Source organism: Trachinotus anak, unplaced genomic scaffold (genome assembly GCF_046630095.1).
Source record: "Trachinotus anak isolate AG129_WGS33_773 ecotype Australia unplaced genomic scaffold, CSIRO_AGI_Tana_v1 ptg000009l, whole genome shotgun sequence".
Lineage (NCBI taxonomy): Eukaryota > Metazoa > Chordata > Actinopteri > Carangiformes > Carangidae > Trachinotus > Trachinotus anak.
Window position 1 is genome coordinate 15056114 of NW_027273860.1, and position 14844 is coordinate 15070957.

At 39.9% G+C, this 14844-nt stretch overlaps 1 protein-coding gene across 1 annotated transcript in view; it reads left to right on the forward strand.

Moving 5' to 3' along the window:
- The window catches only part of cubn (cubilin (intrinsic factor-cobalamin receptor)), a 46804-nt gene that overhangs the window by 11496 nt on the left and 20464 nt on the right, over positions 1 to 14844 (forward strand). The window contains exons 14-31 of the mRNA XM_071485537.1: positions 925 to 1159; positions 1918 to 2099; positions 2499 to 2661; positions 3646 to 3836; positions 4625 to 4781; positions 5740 to 5915; positions 6128 to 6293; positions 6719 to 6944; positions 7832 to 7962; positions 8538 to 8727; positions 9093 to 9253; positions 10251 to 10432; positions 11005 to 11161; positions 11845 to 12032; positions 12412 to 12571; positions 12873 to 13054; positions 13900 to 14068; positions 14456 to 14637. Coding sequence (XP_071341638.1) covers positions 925 to 1159; positions 1918 to 2099; positions 2499 to 2661; positions 3646 to 3836; positions 4625 to 4781; positions 5740 to 5915; positions 6128 to 6293; positions 6719 to 6944; positions 7832 to 7962; positions 8538 to 8727; positions 9093 to 9253; positions 10251 to 10432; positions 11005 to 11161; positions 11845 to 12032; positions 12412 to 12571; positions 12873 to 13054; positions 13900 to 14068; positions 14456 to 14637 — 3198 coding nt within the window. The remainder of the gene's footprint in view (positions 1 to 924; positions 1160 to 1917; positions 2100 to 2498; positions 2662 to 3645; positions 3837 to 4624; positions 4782 to 5739; positions 5916 to 6127; positions 6294 to 6718; positions 6945 to 7831; positions 7963 to 8537; positions 8728 to 9092; positions 9254 to 10250; positions 10433 to 11004; positions 11162 to 11844; positions 12033 to 12411; positions 12572 to 12872; positions 13055 to 13899; positions 14069 to 14455; positions 14638 to 14844) is intronic.

A 14844-nucleotide genomic window follows, 5' to 3' on the forward strand; every position in this document is an offset into this window, starting at 1 on the left:
TCAGTCCGTCCTTTTCTTTAAACATTATCAGATAGTTTTTTTTTAAATGCCTTAAGTGAGTGCAGTAATGGGGCCATAAAACAAGGTCCAGAAGACATCCCCTGTGTGGATCACGATGTTGTAGGCACTGCTGGGATCACAATACTTTTCCCAGTGACCCAGCACTGGAGGCATCCTACACATTATCAACCTACTGTTGTCTTGTTTCTGGTCAGCAGATGATACTGGCCTTTTATCTTGGGTTTGGTCTTTACCAGCTCCTTAGAATAATAAATGTTTCTACTATTGCCTGATGTGCTGGACAGGTAGTGTACAGTCACTAAATCAGTGCTTTCTTTTGCTAGCTATTTGTAAGTTTTGCTATTGCTACATAGCAAGCATTAGCATTAACAGCTGTTTACTTACCAGTCTAGTGGAAACACTGCAAGTTCAGCATCCAACTTCTTTCCTTTGCTCACCAAGAGCTGTCTCCAGCAGTGGAAAACAATGCCAATCGTTATCTCTTGTCTCTATCACATCTTTTCTTTTATTTAAGTTAGCATGCTAATCAGCTAGCTCTGGCCTGTCTTGTCACTTTCTGATAGCAAATCACTGTTGCCTCCAATCTGCCCTTAAGATGTAGCACTGCTCAGAGGATGTATTGTCTTGTAGTCGCAATGATGGCCAAAGTTCTTGTCAAGAGACAATCACCACCACCCACTGTAGGTAAAAATAAAACATTTTAACTGTCTCTCGCCAGAGAAATCTTACCAATAGCCCCTTTAACAGCTGTTTGCTGCTGATGGGGACTGGTGAGAGTACTGAGACCAACTGAACCACAGGGAGTACTAAAGAGAGAAATGACCACGATTAGTAGATGTGATTATATTTCTAACGTTGAGGATTAACAGACATCCTTTGAATTCTGTTTGCTCCCTTCTTCAGATTGTGCGAATCACCTTTCCGTTCTTTCACTTGGAGAGCAGCGCCAACTGCAACTATGACTTCCTTCAGATTCATGATGGGGACAGTGCCTCTGCTTACATGATTGGAAAATACTGTGGGCAAAATAACCCACAGGAGCTCTACAGCTCTCACAATTCCCTATATTTCTGGTTTCGCTCCGACCACTCTGTCAGTGCTGGTGGCTTCACAGTCGCTTGGCAGTCTCAGGATCCAGGTAGGGGTGTTTTTTAATGTTTTGGTTTGAGTAATGAATAATCCTACAAATTTTGCAGTGATCTGACACATACAGTATACCCCACCAACATTGTCGGACATTGATATTTGGTTGAATGTAGGTGACATCGGGTGACCAAAACTCAATGTCAGGATGACATCTTATGCCAACATCAGTTTGATGTAGAATACTGACGATGGATGACAAAGATATTTGTGTTGGTTTTAAGTTGTGTTATTAAGTTACCAAAATCCAACACCTTCTAAACATAGCAGTCTCTTGAAATAGAATACCAACACTCTAGTCATGAAGTGTGGTGATGGTGACCAAAACGCAGTGTCGCCTGCTAAACGTCTCAGTTTCATTTAGCTAACGTTGGGTTTTGATGTTAACCAGATTTTAATTTCCAGTGTCTTTCTGATGTTACATTTACATCTGGTGCCAGTTGGGTACTTTATTAAATTTAACTATATCACTTTCTTCTTCTATATTTTCTTCTCTATTATGTCTTACATTCAGTTAATCGTTCACAATTACTCCCACATACACACATATACATCTTCAGAAATTATTCTGACCTCTCCCATTTATTATTTAATTTTGCATTGATGAAACTGCCATTTTTGCCCAATAGTCTAAACAAGGGGTTACCAAAATGTTTATCTCCAAGTTAGCAGAATAGAATAATAGTGGTCAATCTTGCAAAGGACTAAATGTCAAATAACTGTTCATTTCCTGAAATCTCCCTCTCATATTAGTGTGTGGAGGCCAACTCACTACTTCCTATGGAAACATTAACTCACCTGGTTACCCTGGAAACTACCCACCTAGCCGAGACTGCTATTGGACAGTGACAGTGGAGCCCAGCCTGCTCATCACCTTTGCTTTTGGGACTCTCAGTCTGGAGACTCACCCTGACTGCACCTTTGACTTCCTAGAGGTGACAAATGCCGCCACATATCCCATAATCTTTTACATTTGTTGAAATCGATCATTAAAAATCACTGAGAATTAAATACATTCCACAGGTCTAATGACGTAGTTAAAGGTTTGTGTGGGTAGGTGCCAGATTGTTTAGGTTTAGTAAAACTGCTTTTATTTGTGAAGTTCCGGTAAAAGCAAGGCTACCTGAGGTATCATTTTAGTTTTAACATATGTTTTTCTGTGTGTCAACAAGGACAATGCTCTTTAAACCATTTTCCTTTCCAATGCAACGGTTACCTTTACAGAGAAGTATTCTGCATTATGTTCCACTACTGACCCCACAACAATCCTACAGTGTAGCGCAACCCTACAATTAATTGTTGTTTTTATTGTCTTGTTTGGACAAATGTTGTAGATCCGGGATGGTCTTCTACCAGAAGACCCTGTTCTGGGGAAGTACTGCAGTACCGCATCACCTCCACCCCTCAGGACTACCGGTCCAGCTGCATGGATCCACTTCCACTCTGACTCGACTATCTCTGACCGAGGCTTCCACATTACATACACAACATCACCAAGTAAGAATCTATGAGTACCAAGTAAGACAATGTATACACCATGTATAATGGTAAGTTGATAGTGTTAATAAGGTAATATTATGAGTCTTTTTTTTTTCTGATTTGCCAGAGCACCTAAGTAACATAAATGTATTGTCGGATGTCTGCCTTAATTCCTTGCTTTTCTTAATTAGGAGTTCAGGCAAAGAGCACTAAATTTAGTAGGTACATCTGGCATGAGCTGCAGATTTACCATGCTAATTCTGTGATGCAGACACTGATAATGGGAGCTTCTGTTCACTTAGTCTACACTGTTTGCAGGTGCAGCATGACAAATGATGAAAAATGATTACTTAAAATAATTTTTAAATTAAATCCACCACTTTAAGTTACTGTATTGTCTGAATATTAGTATTTATCAAACATTAATGTCTCAGAAAGTATTTAATATTCATTTTGAAAATGAACATCATGTTATCCTCAGCTCAGATGAGTAACAGGCACCTAAACTCTGACATTTCATCACTCGTTAATGAGATAAAAAATGTTTAATCAAGAGATTAAGAAATTCATCATGGTACTAAACCTGGATCAGAGCCTAACAGTGTTTCCTGTCTGAGGTCTGCTAATATGCTTAACCACCTGTTAAATCCGTATTTAGTGATGCTGATTGCTCCTTGATTGTCTTGCTTCAGTCAGCTTCGAGGTCCAACTTTGTTATACTTGTTTGCAAGTCTAGTCTTATTTGCAACAACAGGAATACTAACACCCTCTGGACTTTTATCAGGAAAGTCCCAATAAACAATAGTTGATTGTTCAGTTTTTAAATGTTTTGTGTTGCTTCAAATGCTTTGCTATGGAAGAAGCACAATTCTAGATTTAGTGTCCTGTTTATTTAAATACTTAGATCATAGTTTCAGTACCTTACTCTTAAGGATGAAACTCTGCAAGCAATTGATCTTCTTAAATGCAACAACCTCTCATTCTGGTGTGTGTGTCTCTTAGGTGACCCTGGCTGTGGTGGTACCTTCACTGACAGTGAGGGCATCATCATCTCCCCCAACTGGCCCAATGACTATGCTCACAATCGCCAGTGTATCTATTTGATCAGGTTACCAGTCGGTGAGAGGGTGGCCCTCAACTTTACTGACATGAACCTGGAGAGTCACAGTGGCTGTGCTTTTGACTATGTGGAGGTAGGATGTACATACTGTTTTAATAATAAGAGACTGGGCTGGCTGAATAAAACATTGCATTAAAACAGTTATTAGAGCATTCATCCATTTATCTGTTTTTCCCATTATTATTCAGTTTTTATCCATTGACAAATAAAATGTAATACATGGGGGACATCTGGTGACTGTCCAACCATGAAAGACATCATTCTGAGCTCTGTTTCAAAAGTCCAGAGACTTACCACAGTATCCTGCGATTTGGAAACTAATCGAGTTTATTTAACATCCAAGTGTCCCAGCAGCAAGAAATAAGGCATCTCAGGAAGATCCTGCAACTAAAAATAAAGCACGTGACAAACAACCAGAGGACCCATCAAACACGGCCCTCTAGTTAGCATTACAAGAGCAAGATGACAGGTTGACCATGCAAGTTTAGTTAGCTGTGAGAGAGGCCAAGAGCACTTGAACACTGCCAGGTTGATGTCCACCACTTATAATGATTTAGGGCCTTATCTTACACATGGTGAAAAACTCTCAGCAGAGCTGTGCGCAGCACATTGATTGGCTCAGCCCATTCTTGCCCATCATGGTGGACAGAGCACTCTGATTGGTTTATTGCATGTTACGCCAAAAGCACTCCCATGAATGGTGCACAGTGTCCGAGTTTTTATGTATTATTAGTATTTATTAGTTTTTTTTTTCTTTGCAAGATAATGGCGATATGTGTATAGTTTGAGTTAAATGCTGTTCATGTACAGAGCACTGCCTCTTAACATGTCTTCTGATTCTTTTACGGCATTTCTTTCCAGGTCCGTGATGGCATGTTGGAGACTGACCCTCTAATAGGGAGGTACTGTGGGACTTCCCTGCCAGCTCCCATCATCTCGTCCTCCAACCTCCTCTGGATTCGCTTCAGGTCTGATGCCTCAGTGAGCCGGGCTGGTTTCCGGGCTGTCTACACTGTTGGTGAGACTTCACACCTTTGCACACACATGATATGGAATCATGTTTATGTTGCTTGCTCTGCGAGGCATGTCTTGTATAATGTGCTATACTAAATGAGTGAAATCATGTTCAACAAGGAATGCTTTCATATTTATTTGTTACGTAAACTGTCCTGGCAGTGTGTGAAAAATATAAAAAGCTTTTAACAACAACATTATTATATATCATCTTACAGTGACATTAGAAAATACATCAAGTAATGTTAAGTACCTTAAACTTACTGTTAAGTCACTGAACCTAGCAGTTCAATGTTTAAGGATTTAAGGAGGCCATGAAGTTTGAACTTGCACAGACTCGCTGAACTGCGCAGCGTCAAACTGTTTTGACGTGGCGGAAGCCATTGGAAATAATGGGTTTCAGAGAGCGGTGGTGCCTTTGCCACATTCTGTCTGAAAGCCCTATATCACTGTGTCAGCCACTGCCAGTTGCGAGCTAACAAACACCATAAACAAATAAAAGATGCTAACTACGCTAACTGTTCTGTTATGTCTACTAGTCACTGATTTTTGTGCTGGAGAGGAACTTTAAATTTCCTGATTTTTGTATATCGTATATTATTTCCTTATCTTGTTCATGTTATTTCAGTACTCTTTTTTTCACTTCTGCTTGTACACACATGGTGGTCATAGATAATGTTAATGGATTTGACATTGGAATAACAGATATTTTCATGGTGAACAGGTCTAATATTGCTGTTTTCCAGTTCATTAAAATTCATACATCTGGATGCATAAAGCAATGAACAATATTAAGGAGTGTGAGCAAACATGTGCACCTGGCATTTGAATAGTATATTCACCCTTGATGATGATTAAGAAATTTTCCCAGGCCCAGGCATTGATTTTAATCCATACAGTCTTAAGTTATGTCTATCATGTCCATTAGCCACTGACCAACCATTAACCCTTCCTCTCCCCAGCTTGTGGAGGTACTTTGTCTGGGACTGGGCAGTTCCGCTCTCCATACCACCCCAACGCCTATCCCCACAACAAGGTCTGTGAGTGGGTCATTAACCAGCCAGAGGGCTACGTGGTCATGCTCAACTTCCTGTCATTTGACATTGAGGGAGGCTCCTGTCGTTATGACTTTGTTGAGGTAAATGAACATTAGGGAATCAAACAGTTGGACCTAAATATAAAATTAACCAGAAACAATCATTACTACTTTTATGCAGTTTTTGTCTTTTAACTGTACTTTTCCTCTACTTTCTACTATCTATTTGTTGTATAGTGTGCAATATTGGTCGAAAGATTGGATAGAGAAAGATTGATTCAGTTAAAATGGTCCATATTTCCCCTGTCTTCCAGGTCAGGGACGGCTCCACATCCAGCTCTCCTCTGCTGGGGAACTATTGTGGTGATGATATTCCCCCGACTCTCCAGTCCAGTCAGAGATCTATGTACATCCGTTTCAAGACCGACTCCTCTATCAGCAACCACGGCTTTGAAGCAGCCTATGATTCTGCCTTGGAGGGTGAGAGTAGCCTCCACAAAAAGTCTCCACAGATGATTTGAATTAGCAAATGTGAAAACAAAACTGGTAGCACACAGTTTTTATTGTTTGACTTCTTCAAATATTTTATTTGGTTTGATTTCCTTGTAGTGCCATCCTGAAAAATACCACTAGTTTGTTTAAAGGGAAATTTAGGTGTTTTTTTAGCCTCGATGATATTTTCTTTTTCGTCAAAGTAAAATTTACTCATGGGCCTGCTGTGGGAAATGCATACTTGCCAGTTATGCTAAGAAATGGTCATTTAAACTGTAGCTGCTGCTTTTAACAGGACATGAGAACCAGGATTTATTTCAGTATTTCTTTTCAATTGGTGTCCTCTGAAGCAACTTAAAGCGCCAAATTCTAATGTTGACATTTTGATGACTGTCTTTTTCTTCCTCTACCAGGCTGTGGCGATACCCTGACCAGTCCTTCAGGCACCATTACAAGCCCCGGACACCCCACCAACTACCCCCATGGTGCCAACTGTACCTGGTACATCAGTGTTAGTCCAGGCAACCTGATTCGGCTGACATTTGAGTCTTTCAACTTGGAATACCATACTAATTGTAACTTGGATTACCTGGAGGTCTATGACAATGGCACAGTAGAGACTGGAACCAAGATTGGCAGGTATATGACAATATGCAGTGGCATGTGTGTGTCTGTATACCAACTTATATGCAGTGGCTTCAGGAAATATTCATCACTGTTCGTAAACAGTTTTATGCATTTAAAATGAAATCTACAACGCAATAAAGTGAGCAAAAGTCAAAAGGTTTTAACATACACACAATATAACACAGTCTAACCCTTGCAATAAATCCTGCAATAATCTGAATTTCAATGATGGATTTTTTTCCAAAGAAAAAAGAAAATTATTATATAAATGATACTGAGATTTGGAAATGGTTTATTTCAAACAATTACTCTTTTATAGATTTTGATCTGTCTCAGAAATAGAGGAGGACCAACTTTCCTCAATCTCTATGGACAAGCCTCATCTGCTATATATCACAGTACAGTTAAACAGCAGCACAAACTACATCCTGCAAAATTATTATACTGTTCAATCACACCTGTATAAAATAATTTAATAAAAAACTGATCATTTGGAGCTTCTTGATTTATTACACAACTGTTGTTATAAAAGCTTTTCAACAGGTGTTATAAATCCCTCTAAAACCAAAGATGGACAGACATTGACGTCAATGACTCCACTAATGTTCAGAAACTGCTACATTTCCAATCTTGAACTGCATATACTGTGCATATGCAACAAAAGAGGCATCTGCCAGGTTTCTACCACCTTGGTCTTGGTTAAATATATATATTCATATATATATTCGTAGAGTATATTCAGACTATTCTATATATCCAGTCTTTTGTCCATTCCATATATTCAGACTTTGATAATACTTAACATTTAGTTTAGTCACAAATTATTTCCCGAATGACATTCCCTATTTATTGTACTTGATTGTACTTGAGTAAAGATCTTGGGTGCTTTTTATGTGCAGGTACTGTGGGCGTTCAGTGCCTCCATCCATCACCAGTACTGACAGCCAGCTGACCTTGCTGTTCGTGTCTGACTCAAGTTTAGCCAAAGAGGGATTCTCTGCCAGCTATGTCTCCATCAATGCCACCACAGGTACGCAATAAATAAGCCACACAGTTTCAGATTTTATTTAATGCATTTGAGACTACTGATACATTAGACTTAACCTACAAGGCATGGTGGATTTGTTGTTAATATTGACAACACTGTGATACAGCATTGTGTGTATGTAGTCTGACATGGAGTGTCGTGCAATTTAACAGTTAGCTTGACTAAGGACCAGGCAGTATGAGCATACACAGTGAGTTTCATGCAAGAACATTTACTCATTCTTACCCGTAATCTCTATGACTTTCTGAGAGCTTGCATCCACCAAACCCAGGACTATATTGCACCCTGTCTAATCCATTCATGTCATCTGATTAAACTGTCTGCAGACTGTTTATCTTTAACATTGTTCTGTTGACAGAAACCATTCTTTTCCTACTGATTTTCTCTATAGGCTTGCTATTGACCTGAGGTACCAGAGGAAACCCAAAGAATGTTAGCGTGACTTGTTAGCATATCAGAGAAGCAGCCACAGAATATACAAAGTAGTTTCATCTGGACAAAATGAAAATGCAGCACTCAAATTATAACGTTCTGCTTTAACCTTTTTCTCTCATTAGATTGTCGTGAGACCTTCACCTCCCCTACAGGATCCTTCTTTTCACCCAATTACCCTAACTACTACCCCACCAACAGAGACTGCATCTTCAAGATCGTTGTGCAGGTCAACATGCAGATTATGCTGAACTTCACCGATTTCGACCTGGAGGGTTCTCTTCCTTCTTGCAACTTTGACTTTGTGGAGATCAGGTAAGAAAAGAATTAAGGTGGCAATGTTTGGAGTAGACATTGTCACAGTCTAAAATTGCAGTCTGCGAAACAAGAAATGGCTTTGCAGATGAATATAGTTTCACCTGTTGCAGCTGTCTGAAAATTTTAGACGGTAAAATTTTAATGTCTGGGTTGCTTTGCATGCTGTCACTTGAAAATTAACAGAAATGTTGCAGGGTACATGAGTCTTGCAGGATGATTGCACAGCAAGACTGTGTTTCAACCACTCAGCTACCAGATGCCCCACGTAGTGTGATATTTAAGTTGCCTGTACACTGGTGATACAGCTGTCTTTTTATTCAATATGACAATGTGATATTTTGAACTTCCACCATATTTTGCAGGGATGGTGGTTATGAGACGTCTCCCTTGATTGGTAAGTTCTGTTCCAATGCAAGGCCTCCAGTTCTGGTTTCTCATAGCAATCGTCTCTGGGTTCGATTTCGCTCTGATGCCTCTGTCACGCGCCGTGGATTCATTGCCCACTGGGACGGCTCACAGACTGGTGAGTGTTTAGGAAATAAAGTGATTGTCATAAATGATTATCATTTGTATGTTTGTCCCAAGTATTTGGAGTTTTGATCAGCAAGGTCTTCATAAGGCAAACATTTATGCAAACATTTTTATCATTACTGTTTTTATTAAAAAAAATGTTTTATGTCAAATTCTCATTTAAATCATAGGGTGATGTACAACAAATGTTTCACATTGGAGAAGTTTTTTTGAAATCACCATGTATATTCTAAAAAAGTATAGGCTTACTACATGTTCTTCAGGGACAAGGGACAAGGTTTTCTGTGAACTTTTTCACATATGGCTAAATCAGATTATTTCAAATGATTACTCTGATTACTCCTAGCAATACTATCACAATCATTGGCATATGGTGACACATACATCTGGCCGACAGCACATCACAAGAAGAGCATCATACTTTGAAACACAGCACACCTTAGCTTTTAAGCTGAGTTCTTGGAGACATCTTTCATTGCACCATGAATGAGCTAGATTCTTTTCCTAAAAAAAGTAGCTGCTCAGAGGACATATTATGACCTCTTGTGCTATAAACGCAATGATGGCTGAAGTTCTTGGCAATTAAGGTGCCATTACCACCACCTACTCCTGGCAAGAAACCAACAATAGTGGCAGAGAAAACTTACAAATAGCCCCTTTAATAACATGTCAAGATCTGTCAGTTGAGCTTAATGACATGGTTCCCCTGGTTACCCTGACCTCACCCATTACACCTTAATGCCTAACCCTTACCCTTACACTGACCCTATCATCAAAACATGGCCTTATTATAACCCTAACCCTAAAGCCAAGTCTTAACAGCCCTCTGAACGTTTATCAGAAAGTGATCACTTTCTAACAAACGTTTTTGCGGGTCCTTACTTTCCCAAATTTCCAAAACTCAAACTGATCCTGACAAAGATAGCCATAAAAGTACACACACAAATGCACACATAACAACCCATTTTATTTCATCCCTTTTTTGCAAGGCTGTGGAGGGACGTTGACAACTGCATCAGGGGGATTTTCGTCTCCTAACTACCCCCTGCCGTACCACCCTAATGCCGAATGCTACTGGAACATCAGGACCAGCCAAGGGAGCCAGCTTTTCCTGTCTTTCTCTGATTTCCACCTGGAGTCCAGCTCCTCCTGCTCTTATGATTACCTGGCTGTGAGTACTGTACCTCACAGTGTGCGGGGTACTTTCCAGATGATTAATTTACAGGCCCTCCACCATAGTCGGACAACCCATCAGGATTAGTGACAGACTGTCTGGTGGTGACAGAATTGTAGACCACTCCTTCTCCTTTTCCAGGGAATCCTTATATTGGATCTGTTAGCAAATGTGTCAGATTTACCCACATTACTCACCCACATTACCCCCTTCAGTGATACACAGTCCTTTTGGTTTGACTTATCAACAGTTAGTGACAGTGTACATATTTATACTAAACCATTCATTCATTGATAACCTACAAGTCACAAGATGCCAGTTAACAGTAAAGTGCTATCATTATGACAGTATTAGCCAGTATTGTGAACAATGTTAGTCTCTCTCTACAGCAAAAGGGAGCCAGCAGGACACAGACATTATTCTAAATAAACTTAGCTAAAGCTTACCAATAAACACACAGTCATGACTGATATCACTTTCATAAATTTTAATGTATGAAATTTAAACAAACAAGATACCAATCATTAGTGTTATATGGTGTCTATGTTAATTTGTGCATGTGTGTTCAGGTGTATGATGGTGACAGCAGCAGTGCTCCAGAGCTAGCCAAGTTGTGTGGCACTGAACTGCCCAGTATCATCAATTCCTCCAGCAATGAGCTCTTCGTCAAACTACGCACTGACAGCAGCATCAGCACCGGAGGCTTCCTGGCATCATACACCACTGGTACGAAAACACACATGCACACACACACAGGCAGGATACTGCAAAACGTCTAAACATTGTCATATGTTGGTAACTTTGGAACATACACTGCTGTGTGGTCGCAGTAAACTGAGGATGTTTTTTAAGAATCCAATTAGAATCCAAGTCGCTCACGACTTTTATTGCGTCTTTTATTTCATTTTAACATGACTGACATTGTCTTGCCAGATGGTGATAATGATTGATGATTTTATTTTGAATACAGGTATGTACATTTCCCCTGTATCTCAGGAGGATACAGGGGAATTGTTGGTATTCATCACATGATGAGAGATGTCAGCATTACAATATGAACAAAAATGCAAATTAAAGTCTTATGATGAGAGTTTAAGTATACAAAGAAATAAAAGTAGTGATTTTTATTTCAAAATATACTTAATAATTGTGAAAAGTTAATTTAATAATTGTGAATAAGTGTTACATCATTAAAACTGCTTTTAAAACTAAAATTCATTATTCATTACATCTTAGTTTTAATGCATTTTCCAAATGATTCTGTTAAGTCTCAAACAGTTTCACTGGAGCATACTGATCATAATAGATGTGTATCTAGGAAACCTTATCAGCTCCTAAAAATATTGTCTGCTGTGAGGATTAAATTGTATTTGCATTGTGTATTAGCATGTGGTTGCGTTTGTTTTCAGGCTGCCGTGACGTGCTCATCTCAGGCCGATACAGAGGAGTGGTGGAGTCACTGAACTTTCCCAACAACTACCCAGCCAACTCCTATTGTAGCTGGACCATCCAGGCCAATGGTGGAAACACCATCAACTACACCTTTACTGCCTTCCAGCTGGAGTCCACCAGTATTTGCCAGTATGACTACATCAAGGTACACAGATACCTGTCTAATGTAGGGTTCGGTTTTGAACCAAAACCTCCTATTTTAATGAGATGACATTTTAAATTTGATATATTTCCAAATACACTATCATACTGTTCTGATGTTTATTGTTTGTGGTCACTGTCAGTTTTGTTTATTCACACACTGACAGGAACGATTGCAAAATATACAAACCAAATTAAATCAATCAATCTTTCCTTAGTGGAATAAAAAACAATTTAAAATTTTAAAAGTCAAGTCCAGACTTTCCAGGTTGATATTGTCATAATTTCATATTGATGGTGTTTCCGTTATGCACAGACATATTATTGTGCCTGATTACCGTACTCTGCACTCATACCGTTTTCTCCAAATGTTACCGTCCTAGCTCTATAATGGACCAAACACACAAGCTCCTCTGATTGGCACATTCTGTGGATACAGCCCCCCCCCAGCCAACAGCACCACAGGCTCATCCCTCACTGTGGTGTTCAGATCAGACTCCTCTGTGTCGCTGTCTGGCTTCCAGATGATGTGGTACCAGCACGGTAAGAGGGACCTGTCTCTTGCTGTTGTGGATCAGCAGGACACAGCAGGACTGTCAGCAGCAACACAGTTAACAGTGTCTTGAAGAACAAAGGCTCTATTATTCTGAGCTTTTGGTCATTTTGTGGCTGGGTCAAATGGTGCACCAGTGGTACACTTGAGTACAGGGTCAGATCACAAAGCAAAAATGATGACATCACTATTATAACAATATTGTCAATGTAAGTGATGTTTTTGCACACTTGGTGAGAACAATTTGAAGCAGGCTCTTTTGTCCCCCCTGACTGGTGTGTGTCCCCGCAGGTTGTGGTGGGGAGCTCACTGGTCCCACTGGCTCCTTCACCAGCCCAGACTACCCCAACAGGTATCCAGAAAACAGGGAGTGTATCTGGTACATCACCACATCAGCTGGCAGCAGCATCACCCTCACCATCCATGAGTTTGACGTGGAGTTCCACCAAAACTGCAACTATGATGTGCTGGAAGTAAGACCTGTCTCTGCGCTAGTGTACAGTTCATAGCGTAATTTGTATGGTGCATAGTTTATGTTAGTGCTTATTGCAACGTTGTTCTTGTATAAACTGGTATAAACTGAACAGGTGATATCCATATTTTGACCAGATATTCATATGCAGTACAGCAAAAGTCTACTTCAAGTGGTACTAACACAAACTGTGACATACTATGTCAAGCCTTCATGTAATTTTCCGCTGAGAAAAAGAGTTTTTTTTTTTTTTGTTTTTGTTTTTGTTAGCTCTAGAAATGGCTGGGAAATAAGCTGATAAACTACCAGTCTTTCTAAACAACTTAATTTGATGAGTTAAGTGAGAGGTGATTTGTACATTTAGTCAACTCATCATTTTACTGATCATATATTGATTAAAATCTTAACCTACAAAGTAATCAGTTGCTATAGCTGTCAGGTTGTAAAGTAAAAGTACAGTATTTCTCTCTGAAATGTGGTTGAGTAGGTGAATAAAGTGCCTGAAAACTGTTTGCCTTGTATCCCACAGCAGATGTAGAAGATAAGGTATTTTAATTAAGCACCTCAGAGTTGTACTTAATTAGAAAGTATACTCATAACCTGGCCATGTTCAGCTAGAAAAGCTTCAGGGATGAAGACTACCTTGTTAAACACCCTGAGCTTTTCTATTGGACCTTCTTGGAACTGTCTGTCCAAAGGGAACTATCCATAACCCACACTTTAACAATGTAGATATATTTCTGAATAAATCTATTCATGGTTTCATATATTACTCAGCAGTGCACCTGGTGACCTGCCAGTATATTACAGTTGTCCCTTTGACCATTACCTTTGACTGACCCTTAGGTGTATGGAGGCCCAGACCTTACGGCACCTCAGCTGGCCAAGCTCTGCAGCACCACATCCAGCCCAATGCAGGTCTCCAGCACTGGCAACCTGCTCACAGTGCGCTTCAAGTCTGATGCCTACGTCAGCGGCCGAGGTTTCAATGCAAGCTGGGCTGAAGTCGCGGGAGGTGGGTGGACATGACTATTGTTAGACAGGATTTAAAAATGTTAAGCTATCATTTAAAATACTGAAAAACCTGGTTTCCAAAAGTATCTTACCATGATATCAACCTGAAGAAGTTCAACTAAGATGCTCTGTGTTGCAACTGTCCATTGGAAAACAATAGTGAGTGATCTTGGTCATAATCCATGAAAGCAACTCTCACCAAAATATTTGGGAGATGGATGTTGCCAGCATGAAGTGTAATTTTTTAATGCTGGATTTGTGTATGACATGTGTTGATCATCTGTGTGACCTTCCATAATCGTAACAGATCCTGTGTTATCACACATACATACACTACATAGACATACAGTAAACCGTCAGCTTTAATGAACTGTCCATCTTCCTGCAGGCTGTGGAGGCCCAGTCACAGCTCCATCAGGGGAGATCCATTCTCCTTCATATCCCAACAACTATCCCAATAATGTGGACTGTTCCTGGATCATCAGTGTAGATGTCCACCACCGTGTCTTCTTCAATTTCTCTGACCTGGACATTGAACAACATAGCAACTGCGCTTGGGACTATGTGGCTGTGAGTGAATGAATGAATGTATATTAGAGTTCCCACAGGCTAGTTTCAGGAGGAAAGAGGAAATAGAAATGCAGCATGAAATCTATGCGAAATAGTTTTTTTTGTAGTATTCCAAGCCATTTCCCTTGCCACGACCAGGTCGCCACGACCAGGTCCTCCTCCTTTTTTTTTCATACACATAAATGCCACTTTTGCAAGATTTTTGCC